The 27879-nt window shown below is 31.9% G+C and overlaps 1 protein-coding gene across 1 annotated transcript; it reads right to left on the bottom strand.

Annotated features, from left to right (window-relative positions):
• Nucleotides 1–27879, bottom strand: LOC132725390 (uncharacterized). Its single transcript, XM_060710491.1, has 7 exons — nt 27809–27879; nt 10192–10334; nt 5455–5697; nt 4325–4642; nt 3457–3774; nt 2235–2540; nt 1–302 (listed from the first exon to the last, which is right to left on the bottom strand). The coding sequence occupies exons 1-7, from the start codon at nt 27877–27879 to the stop codon at nt 1–3; spliced, it is 1701 nt and encodes a 566-aa protein (XP_060566474.1).

The following is a 27879-nucleotide window of genomic DNA, read 5'->3' as shown; positions in this document are numbered from 1 at the left end:
TCATACAATATCTTGCTTACTAGATTTGTAGATGTTAACAATCAAAGTTTTATTGTTGCTCAGTTTCAAATAGCGTATCGCACACACAAAGTGTTGTTTAGAGATGGCATCTGCATTAACGTCTAAAACACATTCCTGTTGATAATCACATTGCTTCTTTATTTTGTCTTCTTTATCCGTCAACTCAATCCATGATATATTAGAGGCCGGAACGCTGTCAGCTACACATTTAACATGTGCTCTTTCTCCTTTAGTAATACTTAACATTGGTCGAGAAATATTGAACTTTATAACAGGGCGGTCTGAAATTTACATTCAGTAAAACATCTCGTAAGCAATTAGTATAAAATTAAGCATGCATCGACTCTCCTTCAGATATATTTAATATCAGTCAGGATATATTGAACTTTTTTATTTCGATGATCAGTAGACATGGAAAGGTTCTCAATGTGGCAAAACAGTTTCTAATTAAGGTGTGGTTTTTCGAATTGAAAATATGTTTAGTCCATCTATCAGGTTATCAGTACAATCGATAACAAAATATCACATGTATTCTGCATTGAATAAATTCTTCAATATTTGTTATGGATAAATATAAAACTTGCTGAAATATACGATATGTATATTTTCTATAAAAAAAACATACATGTACTAACCAAGAGAAATACTTGTAAAAAGATTTTCGATACGAAGTTCAGTTTCAGTTTTTATTAAACCAATGCATATAATATGCAAATGGTTATAACAAACAAACAAACAAAAAAATAACAGTCAGAAATCACTAATATCCCATTTAAATAATACAATTATGACTAGCTAAATAAACAAAAAAGGAGATCATATTGTTCATTTCAAGTACTGAATTCATTACATTGTAACAAATGGGAACGGAGAATGAGAAGTATTAATTGTCTAAATTTTAACATAATGTTTTTACAAAATTAAGATAATTTTAGTAGGATATTCTTATTAAACTATTCATTAATCTGTCAAGTTTAAAGATATTGGAATGAATATAAAAATGGAAAGAAGATATTAACGTCTTATGTCATTAAAGTACGAACATTCAAATAAGAAGTGAAATTCATCACCAATAGCTTGATACGGACATAAGGAACAGAGCCTATTATTATGACCAATTGCAAAATGTCTGCCTTTTTCAATTAGTAATAGGTGATTCATTGTTCTTAATTACCAAAAATATTTGCCTATGTCAAATGAAAGTACATCTACATATTTTCAAAACAATGAGTATTTTATATGTACGATACACTAATGTATCAATAGTACAATACCAATCTTGTAAAAATTGATCATGTAGTCTAAGCTCCACAATATTTTTAAAGCGATTAATATTATATACCTTCTGTAAATGAAAATATTCTGACATGCCAAGATTACTAAGTGTATCTTTCACAAAATGTATCGATTTAGAATTAACAATATTCCTAGAGGACAAAAACAACATTGTTTTATAAAGAAGTTTACATATCTTATTTTCCTTAGCATTAATAATTTTACTCCAGAAACACAAAACTTTTGCTTCACCTGTAAGACTAATGGAAATATGCCTAACTCACCATAAACCATACAATTAGATGTAGAAGGAAAATGAAAATACGTAAATGTAATGAAAGACAAGAATATCTGTATGTTGTGATAATAAAGGTTTGTATATTACACGTACACCGTTTGTCTTTTTTGTAATTATTTGATTGTCACTATATGTCTGTCTGTAATAAAATATCAATACGAAATAACAAGTGTAAATCATTTGCATATTGAATAAAAAGAAATGTGCAGATCCGAAATGGCACCATAAACTCAAAATCACATCTACAATTTGGTAATATTTTTTTCTTGCTAAATGGCTGGTACCTTGTTATATTTATTCATAAGTATTATTATATGTTGATATTTAACCTATGTAATTTGATAGTGGTTTTGTATATATATGGTCTAACACGACATCCAAAATCAAATTTATTAAACACACTTAAATCATAAACATAAGTAAGCCTCTGAAAAAGCACACGTAACTGTATAATATCAAGACAAAAAGATAGTTTTTATAGTACATGGAAAAACGCCACTGTCATGTGATAATATACATGTATACTAGCAATTACATGTGAAAAATATATTAAGAATTAAAATGATCTTTTTCGATATTAAAGTGTAAAAGTGGTCAATAAGTAAATAGAAGTTGTATTGATTAATGTGTATTAGCTTACATGGAAGTTGAATTGTTTTTGTGTCTCTAAGTACCAGGCCCTTGAAGTATGCGCAATCGGCAGCACATGTAACATATGTACCATTGTCTTCTTGACTGATATTCAAATTAATGACATACTCTGTTTTCCACGCACCATGCGGGAGACACATGCTACTTGAGTTTTTCTCTGAACCGATGATGTCGTTGCTTGCCGTAAAATTAGCCCTGCAGACCGAATTCGAATTTTTCAAGGTACATACAGCGTACATACGAAGTGGATCTACCGAGTAAAATTTGATTTCAAGTTTGATGTCAGATGGAGGAACTGAAATAAATAATGTTAGAAATATTCCCTAAATTGATTGTTTGTGCAGGTAAATTTAATTGTCAATTTTATGTTTTCAAACTTTTGACCCCAGTGGAGCTCATTTGATATGTTTTCAAAGTATCTGAAGTATCAAATAGCGGAAAATGAAAATAAACACCAGAAATATGTTTATTTTGTGAACAAGACAATGTAAATCGTAAAAAAATATATATAAAAATGTATATTCGGACGGGTTGAAATTTTCTTGATGTCATTGCTAACAATCCTTATTATAAAATGTCCTATGTCGCATGATAATGTTCTTTTAAAATACGTCTTTGTATCGTACACGTGTCTGTCACTGAATAGCGTTAATCATATAAGTGAATACATTGTTACTCTAGTGGATATTGCTATGATAGAACCTAACGTAGCAGGGAAGCACCGAGGTACCATTTAAATGACCTGAAATATATTTTTTACCTCCTCATGTATAAACTATGTATGTGACCGTAACGTAATATTATAATGTCTGCAATATCCAAAATATACTATGTGGTTTCTGCTGGTCGGATGTGTGCATTTAAGACTCATGCAAAGGGGAAGAAACTAAGTATCAAAGTGAAGTCCGTTCCTATCTATCGCTCTACCCCCTTTTCCCAGGCAAATGATATTGTTAAGTAAAAGTCAGTTTCCACATTAAGTTTTTATGCCGAAACATGTAAATTTCACACTCAGTTCTTATCGTTTTATGATGTTATGAAACGGGCACAGGTAGTTTTGGTAAGTTTAAAATTGTGTAAAAGATAAAAAAAATACTTGAAATAATTTGTAAACGTTGTGACCACATTTAAGCTTTATTCATCGTTGGTTTTTAATCGTCGTTACCTGATTTCAGTATTATCATGGCATTGATGCCGATTTTTATATTTACCTTGTACAGCCACTGAAACATTATTCGTAAATCCCGCTTCTTTGCCACAATAAACTCCGTAGTGTCCGTTCATACGGCTGTTGGCAACAGTCAATGTATATATTCCGTTTTCTTTTATGTTTTCAAAGTAAATATCGTCTCCAAGTTTTATATTTATATAAGAAGCAGATCTATTTTTTGATCGAACCCACTGGCGCTCAAAACCTTCAGGGTTTTCCATTACATCTTTAGACGGATAATATTCTAAATATACATTTTCGTACTTCAATACACATTTCGTTCTAAGGTAAACAAACCCACATGGATTATTGTGTCTATCTGGAAAAAGTACACGAGATTACCTTAGAAATATAATATTATAATATACAAGTGATGCTAGTTTGATTTTTTTCTCTTGACAGCAAAAATAGAAAATCAGCATCACATTCCTTCTCCATTATAATATGAATAATTCTTCAAACTAAAAAATATCTTTAAATTGATCTGTCTTAATATCAAGAAACAGAATAAAAAATTTCTATGTTTGATTATCAGCTATTCCTCTAAATACCCAGATATTGTTATAAGGGAGCAGCTAGCTTGACATGCATTTTTATGTAATGTTAATGTTACAAACAGTGTAAATTTGACTTCATATTCCGATTTAAGATATGAATACCCATTACTTATATTTCAGTCTGTGAGCCATTCGCAGATTTTGCGCATGTGTCTGCGCTCTTAGAAGCTAAAAAAATAAGGACGGCGTTTTAAATAGAGTTAATGTCCCATTAAGATAAAAATGCCAGACAAATAAGTTAAACTTTTTGTCAATGATTGGTTAAGTAAGAGGGGCGAGCAGTTTATTTCTTGAGAAGTAAAATTGACATACCATCAAGTTCAAGTTTCCCTGCCTCCATCCAACAGTGCATGCTTTCGTTGAAATAATGTATCCGGTAATATAGCTCATCACCTTTAGGTACACTGTTTGTTAAGACCATGTAGTATGTTCCATTTTCATTATACTGTATGAACTTGTATGTCAAAGGACGGGTATACCATGTATGTCGTTTAGTTTCAGTTGCACGTTGCCATTCCAGAACTGCATCTTGATCATGTGAATCCGGGGTAAAAGTAAACGTTACGTTTCTTCCTACTAAAGCTGGTTGCTCAATTTTCAGATTTCCACATTTGCTTATACCGTTGTTAACTGTTAGTAAATAAGTGACATAAATATATGTAGAACAATGTTTAAATCCTAGGATAGTACCATAAATATAGAAATATAAACACTATAAATACAATTCTATGTAACTAAAACATGAAGTTTTAGTAACACATAACATATTTAAAATGTTTGAAGGATAATTTTTGGAGGTGTCTTTGAAAGTTTTCTTGATAAAAAAAAACAGAAACATTTTTAATGATACAAAGTACATAGTCTTTACTAAACCATTATAATTTCAAATAAATTATTCATGTATATTTTACTCGTCACGACTATAAAATAAAGATGTTTCATACGTACAATTTAAAAAAAAAAACTTCCGCAATCCGGTGTATGGAGTATCCGAGAAATGGAGAGCATTTTGTATATAAATAAAGCAAGGCATGAATTGTAAGGCATGGATAGGAACTTTCAAAATCGTCAGAAGAGGGATCCAGATCAAAGAGAATCCGGATATGGCTGGTTTTACTTACAAGGATATGTTACTAAGTCAAGACTAATTATTTTAAGATAATATTTAGCTTTTTAAGAAAATTATATATATATATATTTGTATAGTAATGTATTTCTTAGCTGATGACTTGTTATCAAAGAATATTAAAAGTATGGATAATTTAGCTATTATTAAATTAACAATTTTAAGAATATATTTGTTTTTACTTACTCCAAATTAAATTACTTAAACTAATATTTTATCAAGGTAGCTACATGTATATCATGATTTATCAATTATAACACATACTAATGTATAAAAAGTTATGAAAATGCTGTATCGGAAATGCTTATTCATTTACCACATTTTTCGATTCCACACTTATCCCAACCGCCACTGTTTGACGTCCAACACCACAGAAAATCCTTTCCTACAGCACGACAAAAATTGGCTGCATCTGATACTGTAACGTCATTGAATTGTTTATTTAAGTAGTCATAATCATCGACCCAATCCCATCTTATGCACGATGTTCCGTTCTTTGTCCTCTGCTGGTGGCCGGTGTAGTCATCTACTGTTGTAGTATAGCAGTCTATCACCAAGCCTGAAAAGATAGTGTCTTTTATATGTAGATATCAATTAATAACAACACTGAGTTTACTGTTACTTCTTTTATGATTGTTTTCCGACTTAAAGGGAAAGACAAGGTTAGAATAAAAACTTGATTTCAGAAAAAGAATACTATAAATAATAAATCTGCAAATTTTCTGCCGCCAAATAATAATATTAAACGAATGATAACAAAATTTAAATCGCTAAATCACCGATTTCTACAAATCAGTAAGCGCGGCCATGTTTGTGTATTGGCAGGTGCGCGTGATGTCATTTCCCCACATCGATAAATCTAGTTGAATCGTAAGGAAATATTAATATAATAAGGTATTGACCAGACAATTTAATTTTCACAGGAGGTGTAGAGGAGATTTTTGTATGGTTCAAAATACGTAACAATATCAAAAAAAATAATAATAAATAATAAAGAAACGTACGGCTAGCCAAAAGTTCTAGCCGAAGGTGAGTCACGAACGACTAACCAGGACGCACTGTATTGTCTAGCCGTACAGCACTTTTCAAAATTATATGGAAGTCGAACGTTATAAAATTGTTGATCTTCATGCTTATCATTTGTTGTTTTATTTGTATAAATTATTAAATCATTTTTGTTAAATTTTAAGCACATGGATCGAATAAAAATGATTGTCGGAGTGGAATAAATAAATAAAAAAGAACATTGAATGAAAAAAAAAAAAAAAAAAAAAAAAAACACGGTGAAATGCAATTATAATAATTATAAAATTTTCAAAACAGTAGATAAATATCGAACTTAAAAGCACAGTCAATCAATTAATTAGCCTTAATAAAAAAACCTATCCAGGGACTGACAATAGAATTTTAGAATGCCTTTCACGGAACATGCAAACTTTCCTTGATGGACAAACTTCTATACAGTACCGTCGGTAATTGTCGCAATTATCAAGAGCCTAACAACAATCATGTTCAGTGTTTGTTTTTTTTTTTTTCATATTAAAGGTGTCGAAAATTAAACTTAATGAAACAAAAAGGATTATTATCAAAATTTTGTAAACTATTTCAATTGGTGTAAATGCAAGCAAAGGCTATTTTTTCTCGACATCTTGCGATGACAAAGATCGGTATATATAGCGATCAAGGCGATTAATCTCTAGAAAGTTAACATCCGAAGACAATTAATGCTGTTTCTTGGTTAAAATCCTCGCTTAAAGTAATAAAATAACATATGCATTTTCGACTTCCATAAAATTTTGAAAAGTGCCGTACGGCTAGCCAATACAGTGTGTCCTTGCTAGTCGTACGTGACTCACGTACGGCTAAAACTTTTGGCTAGCCGTACGGGCCCGTACGCTAGCCACTTCCATTATAAAAACCCTACTAAAACGTGTTCTTAATAGTACATATAATTAAATTTTTGCAGTTTGATTCTGACTTTCAAATTTAAAGGTGTGAACATATGTTATAATTGATGTACACATTTCAAAAATATAAGCAACTCTTTTGAAAAGTAAATTGTTAACATGTCTGTCAACGTATGATGCTGCGCATCGTAATCGTAGCCTAATAGTAACTGCAGGCAAATCATTTTTATTGGCTGCTCAAAAATTTAATTTGCATAATTTATTTACACAATTGCTGGTTCTTACTACTTATGTCTAATACTGCGCATTGTCCATTTTAATTGTTCCTAATTTGCACCAAATGTTCCTGTCACACTGTGTACTGACGATTTTTATTGCTCCTTGTATGCATCTGTGCCGACAGACCTTTTGATCATGCACAATGTTGCCCTGATTGGTTAATCAATATAATGACAATATTACAAGAGATTTTATTCAGCATTAAACATTGTACAAATGTTTATAGCAAGAAATGATGAACAAATCAAATACACATCCCATATATACAAATGGTGAGCATTAGTGCAAAGGCAATAATAAGTCCTCTTTCTTCCTTAACATTAATAAGTGAAATGCATTTTTTAAGTAAGCATTTAAATGTTTTCTGGTATAAAAAAGTGATGAATACATGATTGGTTAATCACCCTTGTCAAATATTTTAATGACGAAATAGACATCTATTTTTTTACGCTTCATCAGTGAACTGAATGACCTTAGGGGGAATTAGGTTCCACACCTGTCAAATTATACTGTAGTAAATTACAGCACGTCATAAAATAGCAACACATTTTTCTCAGTTACCAATAAGCATTTTAAATATTAAGTAGATTTATGATTTTTTGTTTTATTGGATTAAATTTACGGTAGTAGAAATGCGTATCTGTCGGGGAAAGGAATTTGGTAAGTAGATAACGTGGGAAAAAGCTTTAGGGAACTGGATAAACCCGAGAATATGCGTAATTATAGGGGAATGGGCAACCTGTTGCTGTTGGTACCAGTTTTGACTTGGTGCCTAAATAACCTAACGGACAGTTTTGTTTTCATACGATATTAGTCTGGCTGCCGAATTTCCTGCGCCATTCTCATTTTTTGCGTCAATGGCGGAAAATCGCGTCCTCAGCATATTGGATTTAGTTGATATTTTACCGGAAAAAAAGATACATGACCGGCGATGTACCCTAATTGGACAGCTTGTCTTGCGAAAATTAGTACAAAATAAAATAAAATCGTCAATTTGAAGAAGTTTCTCATAGTACCCAAATTAAATTTATGGTTTATCTTTGAAAATTAAGCAGTCATTGCTTAAATCATGTGGTGGGATCATCAGCAAGCTTGAATATCGGACAAATGATAATTAATGTCGCGGCGTCTTCAATTAATTAATTAAAGCAATTCAGTTCCATATGATGTTTTCATAAATAATATATAATGTACGCAATAAAATTAATAAGTTCTTCATCAAGTTGTACCAGCGTGTACACCTATACCGGAAGTGGGTGTAACACGTCACAATCTCGGTCTCGTCTGTCTCGCGAGAATGACAGAACGGCAAAATGGCGGCGCCCATGAACTTATTTCTCAAGTAAAAAATAGTGTCTTAAAACACGAATTTCTCTCTTATAGGGTTGGTGTCAATAGGAAAACTGTCATGGTTCCTCTTTTTAAATGATGAATATTTATATTAGACAGACATCAATCCATCCATTCCTATTCCTTTAAAATGAAAACCAGGTTAGATTAATAGCATGGCTCTAAAACAGCTTGAATTTAATAAACAAGAGGGCCATGATGGCCCTGAGGTCGCTCACGTGTATATAGGCCCCCGTAGCGAGGCAAGTTCAAACCCCAGGGCTTTTATTTGAACAAACTTGGAAGACACCCATTAGAAGATGTTTCATGATGTTAAGTTTTTACTACACACATATAATGAAAAACCCCGGCAGGGCCAATTTTAACCCAAGGGCTTTTATTTTTACAAACTTGGTAGACACCTATAAGAAAATGTTTCATGCTTAACATCTAAGCTCTAGCTCATTGGGTTTTTTAAAAGAAGATTTTTTAAGTTTTTACTATACACATATAGTTAAAAACAATGATACCCCTGGGGCGGGGCCAGTTTTGACCTCAGGGCTTTTATTTGAACAAATTTTGTAGACACTTACTAGAAGATGTTTCGTGCTTAATATCTAAACTGTAGCTATTTGGGTTTTATCAAAGAAGATTTTTAAGTTTTTGCTATACACATATAAGGAAAATAAATGACCCCCGGGGCGGGGCCAAAATTGACGCCAGGGCTTTTATTTGAACAAACTTTGTAGACACTCACTAGAAGATGTTTCATGCTTAATATCTAAACTCTAGCTATTTGAGTTTTTTCAAAGAAGATTTTTTAAAGTTTTTGCTATACACATATAAGGAAAATCAATGACCCCCGGGGCGGGGCCAATATTGACCCCAGGGCTTTTATTTGAACAAACTTGGTAGACACCCATTAGAACATGTTTCATGCTAAATATCTTAGCTCTAGCTCTTTGAGTTCTTTAAAAGAAGATTTTTTTAAGTTTTTACTATATGCATATAGGGAAATCAATGACCCCCTGGGGCGGAGCCAGTTTTGACCCCAGGGCTTTTATTTGAACAAACTTGGTAGACACTCACTTGAAGATGTTTCATGCCAAATATCTAAGCTCTAGCTCTTTGGGGTTTTTAAAAGAAGATATTTAAAGTTTTTTCTTTCGGTTGCCATGGCAACCAGAGTTCTGCATGGAATTAAATTCTTTGAACAATTTTTAAAGGTGACCACCAAAGGAACATTCCTGTGAAGTTTGGATGAAATTGGCTTAGCGGTTTATGAGGAGATGTCATTTTAAAGTAAAAATTTACGGACGGACGACGGAGTACGGACGACGGACGGACACCGGACGAAAAGCGATCACAAAAGCTCACCTTGTCACTTTGTGACAGGTGAGCTAAAAAGATAAAGATTCTTGCATGATATTATCATCGTCAACAGCACTATCATCTGTAAAACTTAAATCATTACTATAGTCATCGTAGACGTAATCATTATCTAACAACCAACACAATCACCATTGTTAAATCGCTACCGTCAACATCACAATCATCATAAATGTTGTCATTGCTAAAATCTCCCCAATCACTATGACCATTTGAGATCATTATCATATTATCACAATCACCGTTTTCAACACCATTGTCGTCATCATCAAAATCTTCGCATAGCCATGAACTTTGTTAGAATCATCTTTATGCTCATCATCATCTTCATAATCATCATCATCACTGTCGTCAAATCATTATAATCTTAATATCTTTGTCGAATTATCATTTTCTTCATCATTATCGTCACCATTATCAATATCATCAAGACCGTAAAGATCATCATATTAGTGACAAAAGTTTAAATTCATGAAAAAACATGCAATTTACCTACCAGTTCCCGTGACAACACATGTAACTAAAATGACTGAAAGAAATTCAAAATGGAAACAAGTATTACTATTCATTGTAAGCAAACGGTAACTAAATACAGATTCTAAAAATATTTAAACAGTGCAAGTGAAAAATTGATTTGAAGGAAAGTGAGAACTTATACATGTATCTATAAAATCTGCGCTTCATATAATATTTCATTATGAAAAAACTAAATGATTAATCAAGGAGGATGTTAATAAAATTTCCGGATTTACAGTTTTCTTTATGTTATCCAATTGTTAATTTCTGTTTTATCCATTTAAACAATGATTTAAAAGGAAAAATATTTATTATCACTACAATATAACAAGACAGTCAACTATAGCTAGTATTGCTTGCACCATAACGCTTACATTTCGTGAAATAAAATGAAAACAAATAATAAAGTTTAAGCGTAATATGTCTAAAAATATTCGAGGATAAGAATTGAAATGAAACTAAATGCCTAGATCAATTGATTCATGAAAAATTCTGCTCAAAACACGAATGTAGTTTTGAATTGACTAACAGACGATCCGTGTCTGTGTAAAGTGTATTTTTAATTGCCTCCTTGTCCACTAAAACTTCCGCTTGCGAGCGAGCAAAACGCGAAAAATCGCCGATTTTGTACTGAAAATTGATAAATTAGTCCAATAAAGACCAATCACGGAGAAATTGTTACTTTATAACTAGGAGTTTCATAAAAGTTATTATTTCTTCCCGCAGCCATACGGAAAAACATGTATTTTCCGTACAAATACGATTTCTAACGCCGATTCTTAAAAAGAATGTCACAAGTATTGACTTCGGACACCGATTTCAAGCTTTATATATAATATACGAGCAAATCCTCTTGATACTTTGAAGACTTATCATGTGAGCTTAAGAAAATTAAACAATATCTGGTGTGCACACGGTGGTTTAGGAAAAAATGGTGTTATTTCCTAACTGTACGGTTACTTGCTAACTCATTGTACGGTTGCTTGGGAGAGCAAGCTATTAAAACTGTGTACAGTTGCTTGAGAGCCAGCTATTTTAAAATATTATGATAATTTATTTATTTCAGCTATTGTTAATGAATTTAAAATCTAAAATTACATATAAACGGCGTATTTACGAGTCAATGTTTTGGATATGGGGAAAATCCATTATTGTACAGCTAATTGATGTAATGATTTGCATTAAAGAACTTCACATTTGTTTATGGAATGTCTTTACATTTTTTAATTATACCTTTATGACATACAAAAATTTCACATACATTCATTTCACATAAATACATAATAATGTCAGATTATATCGTAATTTGTTTATATTGAATGTTTTATCTAATTTAAATTTTACTTAGTAGGTCATAATGTTTTAATCTTTCATTAAAAAAAATGTCGGAAGTTGAAAATAAATAAAAAGAGGGTTGAGGTTTGAAAAGAGAGAACATACCCATGTATCGTATTAACACGTATTTAAAGATGCCATTTTTTTATTGGATGTTAATGTTTTAATGTTAGTGATAAATAGTACATACTATTATTTTAAAAGGGACCATTTTTTAAGATGGTACTCAACCGTGGTTTGAATAATTGCAATTCCTTTTTCAATAGTATTTCTGAGTTTTAGATATGACAGAAAATGATCGAAAAATGGTAACTTTTTTCTTATATGCATCAATTCAAAGTGTGTGTTTTGTTTCTTTGTTTGCTGTTTTTGTTTTTGTTTTTTTGTTTGTTGTTTTGTTGTTGTTGTTGTTGTTGTTGTTCTTGTTGTTCTTGTTGTTGTTGTTGTTGTTGTTGTTGTTGTTGTTGTTGTTGTTGTTGTTGTTGTTTTGACTGCTCTCAATATTTACATACATGTAATGTGCTGTAAAAAAACGTCGTTCGTGCATATAGTTAAATGATCGGACTGAAGATATATTTTTTTTGAACGATAACCTGTGTATTCTGTTTTCTTTTTATATGAGACATATATAATAATTATGTCACTGAATGTTTATTCCAAAAAGTAGGTTAATGCAACTGACATTTATCAAATTAATATGAAAGTGTGTCTTATTGACCCCTAAAATTGAATGTTGACACAATGTAAGTGAGTTTATTTGTAAAAAAAAATAATTGATTGATTGATTGATTTATGTCTTATCAATGTACACACTTTACTGTGCGTTTAGGATAATTATTAAGTGACGCGGTGGTCAAGTCCACTAAAACCTTTTTAAACAGTTATCATATTGTGTTTAGCAGGCTTGCCATATTAATGAAATATCGACAAATTTACCAACTGTCGGCGTAACGCAGTAGGTAAAGTTGTCTGGTAAATTTATAGTTACGTATCAATGCAAAACAGCCAGGTTCGGTCCCCAAAAAATCTGAATAATTATCAATCGAGTAAGAATATCTTCCTTTTTTCTTGTAAAGATTATATGTGCTGCGTTATTTTCTATTACCTTCTTAACTCACTTTTGTTTTTAAATGTTGCCATATTTAGCAAGTTGATGCATACATGTACATAAATTGATCCGGGGTACGGCATACCGCAGTGATCATTAAACATAAAGGTGAAGTACTTGGTTGTGACCCATTTGACAAAGCACGTGAAACATTTGAAAACTATTTAAAGCCACAGTTAAAAGAGACATTGACGTTACAAATGTCTGATGTTTTATTAAATTTGGTTTAAATACTTCGAAACCAGTTTTGTCATGCTTTTAACGTTTAAGTATGTTATGTTTTGAAAACGAAACCAGTGTCTCGTATTTCAGCAGTACTTTACACTTTTGCAAGCACCACAAACGTTGGAATGATATAATACTGCAAGATATTATACACATAATAGGAATTACATGTTAATTATGTCATAGTTTATTACATTTAATGTTGACATTCAATAATCATGTACACAACATGGCGGCAGACAGGTGGATTAAAGTTGTTTAACCATATTTCAAGACTGTCTGTACGGAATACTTTGGAATTTTGGGCTAAACGAAAATATGAGGCGAGCGTACATACATGTATCTGTGGGCACAGTTTAAATTTCAAATGGGTGGTGTATTGTGTAATATTATTAAATGCAAATGTTTGCTAATGCCCATAAAACTAAAAGATGGTGGAAAAGTGGTGTGGGAGTAAATGATCTAGACTCCAAATATAGAGCCTGAGGTCGTAGGTTCGTGTCCCATTGAAGGCGAGTTTCGGCTTGCTAAATTCACACTGGTGCAATATTACTCAATATACAGGAAGCAGTCAATTTTGTTTGGCGTAAGTGATTTAAAAAACCTATGTCTCAAAGAGGTTTGACTTTAAAGGGAAATAAATAAACATGATGTATTATGGTTATATGCAGTAAAACACATAGCACAAACAAATAATAGAACACAAACTGGTACTGACGAAAAGCTACAATGAATGCATTATCTTTCCTTCTTTAAAAATACATGTTCAGCAAGACAGGAGGTGATATCTCCTGTAATTCTTTAATTATTTAAAATAATCAGAAACCATAAATCATGCTGTTATTGACGATAACACGAAAACGTACAATTATGTGTTGAACGAAATGAAATTTACTGATCAATCACAGCGTATACAGCCATATATCTTTCTTGACCAACTACTACGTACAGAACATGAATAACATTATATCATACCGGTTATTTTCTATTTCGAAGCAAATATAGACGAAAGTTGAGCCAAAATGTACAAACGGCAGCTATTTTATTTCCGTTTTTTTTTTAATTTAACCCATCTCCTACACATTGGCTAAAATATTAATCATTTACACTGGTTATATTTAACATTTGTACCATCGGTTAACCATAGTTTAACCGGGATGTTAACTTACCATTGATTTAACCAAGTTATTCACTTTAAACAACATTTATACAAGTGTGTGCTGTAGCAATTCGCCCAAACGCATTTTCCGGTGTCGATTATACGGTAGCACAAAGGTGCTATGTGTGTGTTTTTATTTATCTCGTGCGCACGAGATACTTTGTCGTGGCCACGAGCTACTAAGTCGTTGCCCCGAGCTACTACAATATGTACACGAGATAAACAAGTCGTTGGAACGAGAAACTAAGTCGCGGTCACAAGAAAATTAAGTCGTGAGAACGAGATTATATGAATATATATACAGTGTACACTGATTTTTAAGTTATGTCGTGCTTACGACTTAGTTATCTCGTTCCCACGACTTAGTTACACATGGCCACGACTTAGTAACTCGTGACCACGTCCTAGTAACTCTTGGCCACGACATAGTATCCCGTTCCCACGACTTAATTATTTCGTGCCCACGACTTAGTAACTCGTTGCTACGACATAGTATCTCGTTCCAACGATTTAGTTATCTCGTGCCCACGAGTTAGTCAATTATGGCCACGACATAGTATCTCGTTAGCACAAGATAAATAAAAACGCACAAATGTCACCTTTGTGCCACCGTACCGTACGATTATGATATGCAGTAAATCGTTATTTATAATAGATATGTAATTATATTTTTCTAAAATTTTACCTAAAAAAACTAATAAAAGATTATTCTATTTTATTTATTTTTCTTTCCTGAAACAGGAACAGAAATAAATAGTTGGCGTCATGATGCATGAATAGACAGGAAAGTTAATTTAAGCAGAAAAACAATATATGTCGATGTCAATTCAGTAATATGACACCTTGGAATTATAACATATAATATCATTTTTCATGATAGAACAATCTCTGAAAAAATAAAAGTACCAACACGTTATTTTAGAGCTGCTTTGTCTACAGAAGAGCCAAATATTTCAAGAAAATCAAACTTGAGAAAAACGCAATCAGATTTAGAGAAAATTAAAAAGATTCAAGACTCAATCAAGCACACAAATGTAATAATTAACTTGTTAAGTGCGACTTATGGGTGTTTTTATTATTTCTTCTGCGTTACTAACCTATAAGGGCTATCGGTGCATATTTTGTCCTCTTTTTGCACTGTAAAGTAAATGTCTTGGTCACTTCACAATATTTTACTTTTGAATACATTTTCAAAGTTTGAATGAAAATTAGCATGAATCTTGGGCATACTGCTTTAAGCATTGTGGCCAAGAAAGTCGTGAGGGAATGGAAGTCGTTTTCGTGTTTTTAAACACATAATTGTTTTTTTAAATAGCAAACAAGTTGACATGCATAATGATAAAAAAACAATAAGTTAAACACAAAAGGACTACTATAATCTCACATAATGTTTTATTTAAAGAAATGCCACGTTTGCTTTTTTACTTTATCTCCTTCTACATGTGTTATATGAATAGTTTATAACGGCTCGCTGCTATTGAAATTAAGGGCGTGACTGAGCAACAGTTGCTGCTACCACATCAGATGTGAATACTTATCGAATGCATCAATAATACATTAATGAAAGATCAAGGAGCCAAACACAGTCAAACATACAACATAATAAAATAACAATCATACGAATAACACAATATTAATCCCATAGAATAAATTTTATGAAGACATATACTAGCAAAAGAAAAAGTGGTACCAATAATTTGCTTGCCTAACACGAAGTCTTTTTTTTTTTGGAGCTTATGATTAGACGTCCGTTAAAGAAGAACATAATAGGCAAAAGTAATTGCGTGTGTTCAATGACAACGTTAACTGCTATTATGATACCTTAACCACCCTATGGCGCACTTGCTCATCTTACCGCACGCACGCACACGCACGCACACGCACACGCACACACACACACAAACATACTTTTAGTAGAAATAACATATAAAAACGAAATTCTCTGAATGTAATTTTTTGGTCTTTGTAATTTGATATATTTCTTAAAAATGTAATCTGTAAAAAACGAGTGGCATTTTATCTTGTAAAAAATAAAGTCAAATTTCTATTACTAAATGTCTTAATGGAAAGTATGACGATTAAAGCGAAAATTCTATCAAAACAATGAAAAATAATCTACAAAAACAATTGATAAAAATAATTCAGTCATAAACTATACTCGGTTTTAACTATCCTGTTCGTGATAAAAACAAGGAGTTCAACAATACCCAGAATAAATCTCACTCTTAAAGATTTTCACTCGCTCACAGATGTAGTGTCATTTTCTCTTACAAGGAAGAAATGTCGGTTTGAAATATAAAGTCTATTTCTTATGCATTTGATCCTAACGTAATATATATTAATGGAAATTCACTTTTAGCACATATTTTATCAACTTTAACGTATACAATTGTAGGATTTGTACTTTCATTTCATGAAAACAAAACATGAAATCATAACGAATTGATCTTTTTTCTAATATGAATCTTTTTCTGTTTGTTTTTTTCCCCATTTTTTAATGTGACATGTCAGTTGTTATTCAAGTCGATAAATATAAACAATTTGCCAGTAACTACAAAAATAACATCATAGTGTCAATTTGCCTACAATTGCTTGTTGTATACTTTGTCAGTGATATGAATTGCAAAATCTTATAAAAAATTGCATTTTGACACATATATTGGTATTATAATTTAAACTGTCGAAACTTTCAGTACATTATAATACTATTCAAAATCAACTTATTTTCTATTTTTTTCGTCAAACAGTATTTCTGCAACATTGCTCGTGTTTAGAAAACTTTCGGATGATTAAGTGTCCCTTGCTGTAAATAATGTTCATAAACAAGTGTTTTATTCTGCATATTGCATATTGTCTGTTATTGCGCATAGCCTTGATTCATTGAATTGAATTAACATTATTGAGCACTGTCATGATCCTACCAGGTGGCCATATTAAAAGAGACAATCACATTACGTCAATTCCTAAAACAAATGACTAATAGTTGTTGTAAGTAAAATGAAATGCTTTTATTCTCGATATTCTTTTAAATTTGATTAAAATGGTGTAGTTTCTGATAACAATATTGTAAAATCATTAGCTTCAATCGTTTGATGCCAAAGATAAACAGTTTTAAACATCATGTATCACAAACAATTCTTAAAAAAGAAAAAAAATGTAAATCTCTAACCGAGATAAAAAAAATATTCAGTTTGTGTTGTAATAAGGGAAATTATGCTTTATCATATAATTCATACCCTTGAGTCATGTTAATAAGACTTGTAATTGATACATCTGTCAACCACAAGCGCGGGAAATAAGAGTAATACGTACATGTATATGTTATTAGTAACCTGTCACTAAGCGGTCATTTTGGTCAAGGCAATTCATATTTTATTACATTTAACGTCGGTGGTTTATGTTGTAAATACTCAGCAAACTGATATGTTTCAGTGTCGTTTGTGATACTAGTTGGCACTTAGTTAGGTTTGGTACGCAGTTAAAGAAACTTTTCTTAAATGTGTTGACTTCGAACGTTTGATTAAAACAAACTTAGAACTTATTCATAAATGAAAATATTAAGAAAAGGACAAATAAACTGAATGGAATTTTAGTTGATATTGTATTGACGTCTTGTATTTGAGTATATTCAGATAGCCAGAGTACAATACAAGCGGTGTTTTTAATGCTATAGTGATCTCAGGATTCGTATTGACAGACCAGGGGTTCTTCGTGGATAGCTATACAGACATACGAGTAAACTATCAAGCGATTGACGGTTAAAGCAGCGGAACCAGACAGAGGGGCAGTGAGTCTATTTCTCTTCGTTTTCGTGCTTCATATTGACTTCAGTTATGGCGGACGAAGAAGTTGCTAAAGGTTTTGAAAGTTTTGGAAGAGAATTAAGTTATCTATCTGCAGTAATGAGGACTCTTAGCGTTTCTAAAATCGTTCCACCTTTTAATGGCGAACCCTCCCAGTTTAAAATATGGATAAAGAATGTCGAAAAGTATGGGGTAACAACAGGATTAACAGGGGAAAAAATAAAACTAGTTGCATATCAGTCAAGTAGAAATTCGGTTAGTGATTTTATCGGTAGGTATTTAAAAGATAAACCTGAAGGCACTTGGGACGAATTAAAAGCAGAGTTAGGTTTAAGATTTGCCTGCTGATGCACAATATAATCTCTTTGAGATTTATAAACATTTAAAAAGTTCAAACATGTTTTAAAACGATCGCTTGCTCATTCAAATACATATCTCTATTTCGGAATTAAACAAAAAATATGATGTTTTTCGTATATTCTATATTAAAACTGCTTATATACCTAGCAATAATTCAGATGAAAAGGTCATTGCTAGATACCAATTAAAATATGACGGATTAATTTGCAATTAAGAAGAAAAAAGTTCTGTTTAAACACCTTCTGAATTAGATGCTTGTAAAAATAACTTTTTAAAAATATTTTGATATTGCTGCTCAAATTTATCAACACAGTGTTTCTAAAAACGTATAAATCTTCGTGATTTCTTAAAGATAAAAAAGCTTTAAGATAATGATTTAAACCAATTTTGGATGCACGCTGATTTATTAGCACGACGCAGGATTTAAAATTTGTTCTTGTGTTTCGTCCAGTTCGCACAAAAAGCAAGAAATAATTGCAAAAGCACCAATCTCTATAATTTATTTAAAACCAAGCTGTAAAGCTTTCAAAAAAACATTAAATCCTTACCCCTATTTTTTAGAAAAAAATCTTCTGCTAGAGTCCTAAATGATAATTTGTATAACATTCTCTCTATGTTAACGTCACTTCAAACAAACCAATTGTGGCCAGAACTTCGTGTCAATTTTGAAAATGTTACAAGTACTAATATCCTAAATGAATTTCAATTTTTTACGAACATACCGATGGATGAATTAGTACCTAGACTTAATTATCTTATACATTTTACGTTAGAACAAAAAATATCATTTTGCTATGGGCAATTTCCCTGGTTATATTTTGGGCTTTAGTAATTGTTATCGCATCTATGATAGACCTGTACTTTTTTTCGAAAACATATACTAAAACAAAAGCAACTGTCGAGAATCTGTCATGACTGAAGGTCACAACTGAACATGAAAGATGAGAATAAGACTCTATACAAACTCGTCTCCAACCTGTCAGAGATACGCCAGGATGAGAGTGAGAAGACAAGTCTCGTGATAGTATTCTGTCAGCCTTATATCGGAAACTATAAAGTACAAAAAGTCATCAACGGTCAACGGGTACAATAATTACTGCTGTCACATCAACAATAATGTCAACATTTATCTAAATCTATGCTTAAAAATATCTTATGTCAACATACGTTTAAGTGCCGACATATGAATCTTTCAAACAAACATGTAAAACAAAAACTTTACTGTCAAAGGATGATGAAAAATATCTTCTTATATTAGACTAATTCAGTTCGAATAAACTAGTATATATGCCGCTACAAACCCTATTCAAATATCAATAAAACTACCATTGTGTCTTAGCTGCCAATTAAGTGTTGCTTATTACATTACAGTGTTTTGTCGGATTTTTCCATGTTTACATTCGTAAGAAAGTTCAACATAGGAATGCTGTTTAGAGCATTTGTATTCGGATACATCCTTGGACAAAAATTCAATCTGTTTTGGACATTTATAACACCTGACTTTGTGCCAGGACTCATTAGACTTTTGCCAAAATGACGTCCGGCATATCAACGTCATCTCTCAACGGCGTATGACACATCAGTTCTGAACATTTCGTACCAGCAATCAACCCACTTGTTCCTAAGACGGGCAGAAATTCACATTCAGAAGACATTTATTCTTTAAACTTGTTATTTCTTTGATTTACCATTTAACTATATATGCAAATTTAATGTTTCATGTACAGATTTTTATATTTAATACATAATATGATTTGATTTAACATGAAACATTGTTTTGAAGTACAAATTTTCAATAAAAAAATCAATTGTTATATTGTTAAAGGAACTGCGTATCCTTCATATCTTGAGTCTTTGTCTTATTTACTTTTCATTATCAGATACTATTCATTTCGAATGATCACACAATCCTAATTTTAAATTTTTGATTTAGCATTTTTATTTTAAACTTTCTGTAAACATTTTTATAATTACCAGAGGTAATGCGTTGTAATAGGGGAAATTCTACTTTATCTGTATAATTAAAACGGTCATGTCAGGCATGTCATTAAGAGATGTGCAAATGATAGGTTGATAGTATATCCGGTAATTAATGACTAAGTGTCATGTAAACAATAGTTTACGAAATGACTAAATTAATTATGATATCTATATTTAGCAGTACTTCATTAATTTAGTAGTTGAATACCGTACTGTATGTTAATTAAATACAAATGTACTTGTAATTAATGCATCTGTCAACTATTAACGCGGAAACATAAAATGATACGTATATGTTTAAGTTACCGTCTAAGCGGACACTTTGGTCAAAATATTTATTACATTAAACATAGGTGTTTTTTTTTCTTTGAATCAGCGGATAAATTATTTTTCAGTGTCGTTTTTGTTTTTAGTCGGCACTCGGTTAGGTTTGGTACGCAGTTATAGCATATTTTCTAATATTTGTTCACTTAGAACTTTTAATTAAATACAAAACTTAGAACTTATTGTAGATGAAAATTCTAAGTGAAGAGCAATAAAACTGAATGACAATTTCGAATTGCTGTTGTGTTGACTTGATGTATTTGAGTTTATTCCGATATCCAGAGTACAATATTATTTTCGCAAATTTTATCTTAATTGACATTTAATTTTCGTTGGATGTAAAAGTCAACTGTTGAGTGGGTGAGTGAACGAGTCAGTGAACGAGTGAGTCAGTGAGTCAGTGAGTGAGTATCCTATTATCTTGAAGTGTGCATTTCTATTACAATAGTAAGAAACAGAATCCCTAAAGAATATCAATTTGAGTCAATTTGAAATTTACAGATATACTGGTGCTTTTTCTTTAAAATTCTAGCTTAAAATGTTGATCAGTGTTTGAAACTATTTCTTCCGTCTCGCAAATGATTTGAAACATTGAACTTTAAAACTATTTTCTAAATTTAGCTACGGTTTTAGCAACTACAATGTACTTATGTATATAAAACATGAACATTTTTTTTCTGCCATGTTTTCATCGATATATAAACCTTTTTTAAATTCATCGAATAATTAAACCTGAACGAATACTTTAATTTTACAATTCATCTTTTAAAACTTTCATTGCGAAAATATACCTGATAGTTTGTTTGTTTTATTCTTTTATTTTATTTTATCGTCATATATATATAAACTATACAAGTATATCAATACACCACGCAAAATCAGTGTCGTTTGCGGTGCTATGCTAGTCTAACAAAAGAATGTATTATTGTGAAAACATGTATTAATCGGACTTTTTTTGTTTCACAAGACAAAATAAAAAAAGCAGGTACTACACAATTTAGCACAAAAGGGAGATAATATTATTTGAACCTTGAATCTCTATTTAGGCTATTTACCCCCCTTAGTCCGTTGATACTTGACGCACGTAGAATGAAAACAGTTGTATTATTCATGTTTATATGAAACTATGATTTGCATATTAGTATGAATGATCCTACTTAAACATATATACTACATAACTAGCAAATTAAAAAGATACAGATGTGTAATGTTGTGAGATGTTATTTGTTTATGTTAAGGGGATACTTTACATAATAACACGAGCCATCTGCTTTCAATATAACAAATTTGATCCAACACAAATCGTTGCCATTATAAAATCACTGATTAAACTTTTATATTAAGTCAGATATAGTTACATAAATTACGAATTCCATGAAGTTTGATAGCAATTAAGAGAATCCGTATAATACATAAAATGCTAGAGACTACGGATTTCTTTCATTAAATGATTATGAGAAACTGTTATAGAATTCCATTAACTACTCTTATCAATTACTAGTTACAAATGGTCACCATCATGACACGGTGTGCAGAATGCAATATCATGGTCGCTAACCAAACTTACACGTTTACAGTTACATTTCATATCTGCTTCATAAATTATTATCCATTAGGAAGGTTTTAGAATTATTTCACAAAAATAACCACCACCATGTCATAATGTACACAGCGCAACTCTTTATGTCAAGTAACTTTGACAGGTCAGATGTTAGAAGGTCCACATTACGTGTCCGGTACATAATTATTAAAGGTCCATCATGTCTCTGAAATGCTTTTTTGTTTATCTAAATTTTGATATACTTTTATAGAATCCAAAACGTTCCTCATTGGCCATTAACCTAAATCATCTACATTATCTATCGCTTTTTGAAATAAGTAAAGTAATTTATATTTTGTTAGGAAGTGAAACTACTACTTTGTTTACATTTTGCTACTTTTAAGACAAATTATTTCTTATTTATCCTTACTTTCTTGAGATAACAAGTATCTAACAGTCTAAAAAAAACTTTATTTAAACATTATAAAATTCTAAAGAAATTAAAATGTGTTTCTGAGTCATAAGGTTTTTAATTAACTTAGAAAGACATATAACTGTAGCACCACGTATTAGCATAATTTGGGTGTCACATATTATTACACCAGATGTCGCGTCGTATTAAGCTTGCTGCATTCGGCTTTCGGCTATGCGTCATTCAACCTTATGACATTCGTCATTGAAGCTGAGTCAATAGACGCAAATACAAACAGTTGCAGTTAAGAGAAAGCAACATGCAATTTTTGCGTTAATACTCTTCCATTCAGTACACCTGGCTGTAAACTGAAATGTCCTTTCAACGAGATCCAAACGTATTCTAATGATTAGTGTATATACGTATGTCACGGTTCAGAACTGTTCAGTATTTAGTGGAGATGATGTGTAAGCGGCCGGAAAGCCGCGGTACGGTATTCCGCGATAACCAGGGTTTGAGTCCCGGTCAGGATGCACATTTGTTCTCACCCTGTGACACGTATATAAAATATAAAACGTTGCTAACCAAGCACTGACTAAACTTATTTGTCTGGTATAACTGCTAATTAGATAAAAACGCATGTACAAAATGCACAGCATATACGGACATATACCTAATTTTGTATTAAAAATACAATTGACCTATCCAAGTGTCTACCGAAATGTTCTTTTAAGGACGAACCATTCAATTTATTAAGTGTTTGGTTTCATGGGAGGGGTTTAGTTTCCGAATATTAATTAGGTCTTTCCGACACTGCCATGATGTTAAGACGTGGTGATTTTTTCCAAAAAGCAGAGATATAACAAGGCTTGTCGATATGAAAAAGGTTGACATATCTTTTCGAAATTCCCATAAACTTCATTACTATGGAAGCTTGAATTGACCCCTCAGATGCCGTGTTCGTGATTACTCATGTGCCGTCATGTCGACTTATATTTACGCGACATGACGTCTTCTATCATTATTTGGTGGGATAATAAAGACGTATTGACAACGTTTGTTTAAAGGCATGTCGGCAATTTTTTTGTCAGTAATGGAGTTGCTGAGAATCGATTAAAGCTATGTCAACGTATTTCATCTTGACAAGCCTTGTTATATCTGCTTCTTGGAAAATATCACCGCGACATGCCATGCGAACGATAAATCATATAAGGCACACTTTAACAGAATCCATCGTGTAATTTTCGGTGTACAAAAGTATGTTGGGAATAAAAGAAAGTCGATTATGAATGATTTCTACAAACAGGTATTACAAAAAGAAACAAGTTAAATGTTGATGCTGCATATCATAGACGCCGCCAAATGATGCTAACAGTCACAGGTAATGTACAAAATCTGAATTGAAAATCGTTCTCTATTACAGTTGAATATCCGGAGCACTAATCATTTTTTTCTCCATGTTCTTGTTATGTGTCTGAAAGTCTGAAATGTTTGTCTGTTGCGACAATGATTGAAACGTCTGGTCGAAGCAAAATAAATTGGATAACAAGAAAAATTGAAATGACTGGTAAACTTAAAATGAATTCAAGACAATATGTGCCGAGAATAATGTTCGAATGAATTTGAGGACGAACTATATCTTATTTTACAAATAGCAAACATATGTCTGTAATATCAAATAATAGTTATGAATAAATTGATATATACAGTTATGAATAAATATATAATCAATAAAGATTGCATATTCGCCTAGAATCTAGGTATAGGACCACTAAATTTAGTAAAAATCAAGGTGAAAGAGAACAATCGTCAGTCACAGAATCCTTCAAAATAACCTATTGCAAACATTTGTGATACATTTTAAAATAAACGTACTTTTTCAATCAGTTGATCTGTTTTATAACTTAAATGTTAATTATTTTCATGAATTACACTTTCTGCTTGTTTTGCTAAAAATATTTCCGCTGTGTCCGTTTCGCCAATAAAATCTCCGTTGCGTATTTTAATGATACCTCTTGTTCCCTGCCCGAATTTGGTTCCCGTCAATAGACTAGAACGATCGACTATAGACTAACTCATTGGCACGTTATTTATTAGGTAGATAAAATTAGATAATTATAAAAAGAATATGATATTCAAACATGGCACTATCACTTCAGTTAAACGTTTATTTTAATCCCTAAAAGTTCTGTGACATGTTGTACATCAGAAATGTTATTTTATTAGAAAATTTGAAAACAATGTGATTTTGTTTAACCAAGAAAAAAATGCACAAAATCAAGTCTAAAATTTTCCCCATTGCTTTATGAACAAATGCATATCTACTAGACGGCGCCGTCTAATAAACCGTAACTAGTTTGTATAGAGCATGAAAAAGGTAGCTTTCAGATAAAGGTATATATGACGTTAAGATTTTAATATTTCAAACAGTACGATAAATGGCTTGTGCAAGTTCAATAGTTATCACTCAATCCACGCACGTTTGAATTGAATAATGCAAAATGGAATCAAGCATAACGCAAAGTTTAAATATCATAAAGCAAGATGGAATAAAGCATAATGCAAGTTCCAATGACATCAAGCAAGATAGAATAAATGCGTTAAAATTCTGTTCTAATCAGGTGCACAAGAGCTGCGATTGAATGTGAGTACAGAGGGATCTTTCCTCCTGTTGGTGAATTGACGAAACAACGAAAATGGGCCTCGCGCGCGGAGCTCTTACGGTCGATCCACTGGGGCTAGGGCTTCGAGCTTTACATATCTGTCAAGAGGATCCTTCACTCTTGTAGAAAATTGCATTCGCAACGGAATCAGGGGATAGTGTTGAAGCAGCGGCTGTGGGGGCGATGTGTTTTTACATACAATTACATGTTAAAGTACGAATCAACGAAAATGGGCATCGCGCGCGGGGCCCCCACAGTCACTGCTTCGACACTTTTCGTCTGATTCCGTTGCAAACGCAATTTTCTACATGTGTGAAGGATCTACATCTGTGAAGGATCCCCTTGACAGAAATGTAAGTGCAAAAGATAGACCTCATAACGGATTTTCTTTTGTGTAAACTGGTCTATCCAAAAAATATAGACCTGTCACAAACAATAGAGGAGGTGTGTAATTATTAGTTGAAGTTTATAAGTCTTGAAGTCTGTGTAATCCTGATGAAAAAACATGTACGAATATTAACACAACTAATGATGTCACACTATCTGTGCACCAGACATGACAATCTTGAAAACAAAGAAAATTCCTGCTTATTTATTAATATCTTTAGAATGTTGCTTGAAGGAATGCTTACTGAGAACAAATTATGGCGTTATAACTTAAAATTCGATTTCAAGTTGCTTTGTATAATTTTTTTCGCATCATTCCCCTTTGTTGCTAAGGAGTTGTCTTAAATGATTGAGTCATCATAATTGAAGCCACTTCTTATCAATGTGTGATCGTCAGAGGCGACCAAATAGGATTGTATAACTTGGGTCTATGCATCGCCTAGCTCCAGCAGGTTGGGTGTTTTGATCCCTGGTGTTTCTGAGAGATCATATTTTCTGTTTAGGCACCATATGACTTATATTGTGTTGTTGCGACGTAACACCAAACAAACGAACAACAACATCTCGAATCATTTATTTTCCAAAGTTACTTAATGTGACATTACGCTCAATTTTTCATTGTCAAATTCATTTCTATATATAGAACTATATATTTCAAAAGATTGACTGTTATAATGACCAACAGTTGATACATTACAGGTAAATTCCAATGGTCATCAATAGAAATTACATTAGGCAATGTGAGGTATTTATTGTTCATTAAAAATGGTTTGAAAGGATTTTTATTTACTTCACCTGTTCATTTACCGTTGGAGGGGCATACTATGAGTGTCAAATCGTCCATAATGGGAACTATTACAAATTATTTCAAATGCCCTGAATAATTTAGTACATGAATTAAGTTTATATGCAATATTAAAGTCTCAATCTGCATGATAACGAAACATATAAGACATACATTTCCATTTTAAGGTATGATGCAAACCATTGTACGATGAAAAAAATGAATGACCACCCTGGACTTATCTATAACTTTTCATGTTACATGTATATTAACTGTTATCAAATCTCCTTTAATTAAACATTCTATGTAAATGAAAGAAGTACACGATTTACACATTATATACACTTGACGCTAGTAGTCAGTATCGATTCCTTGTAAACAAACTGATTAATTTATTAATTTTATATATCATAAAATACAGTGTTACCTTTATCCTATTACTGCGGTATTATAATGAACATGCCCTGCTTCAAATTTTGAACTGAACTTCCTATTGTCATTTTGAGATATTTTAGTATTCTTTATAATTTACAAGTCACAACATAATTTTGCAGTTTTTTTTTTGGGAAGAAAAGTTAAGTAAGTAGCAGCAGTCAGTCAAAATTAATGTGTATATCTTTTAAACATCTACAAGAAAAAACAAAATTTTCCCCACCCAACGCCCGACCCCAATGGATTTACAACTGAATTTCCCCCCAAAAATCATATACATTGTCATAATATTGCTAATCATTATGTATTTACACATTTATTATGGTTTGTTTACAAATATTGCTTTTCTTTTCTCGTTGTTATGTTCTCACATTTGAATAAAGTTATCCCAGAATTTCGATTTATTGTGAAAATGAAATTCGATGTTAAAATATCAAATTACCCTGTGAATGTCAATTTACTGTGTTAATTTTATATATTTATATAAATATCTAATTAAATCGTAAACCTAGACCTCAAACATGTATATTTCCTGTACTTGTTCGACTAGATTCATTTCATTACATAGCTTTAGATTTTAATTTCTTAATTATAAAAAGATATAAGTAGCTTAGTAAGAAATAAAACAAATTATCATTTTCTTTTTGCAGCGGAATTGAATGCAAAAAAAAAGTTAAAGCAACTTCTATCTGTCAGCTAATCAATGTTCATCATGTAACTTCTGGTGTTTAGTTGTACCTGGTAGCACTGAGCCGACCTGTAGGCAAGAGGATGGTTATTGCAATCATGGTTGTAAACCAGGACGTCAT

This window comes from Ruditapes philippinarum, unplaced genomic scaffold (assembly GCF_026571515.1).
Source record: "Ruditapes philippinarum isolate M1 unplaced genomic scaffold, ASM2657151v2 ctg428_1_1_1_1, whole genome shotgun sequence".
Taxonomy (NCBI): Eukaryota; Metazoa; Mollusca; class Bivalvia; order Venerida; family Veneridae; genus Ruditapes; species Ruditapes philippinarum.
Note: the sequence above shows the minus strand (reverse complement) of the source record. Positions and strands in the feature narration are given on the sequence as shown.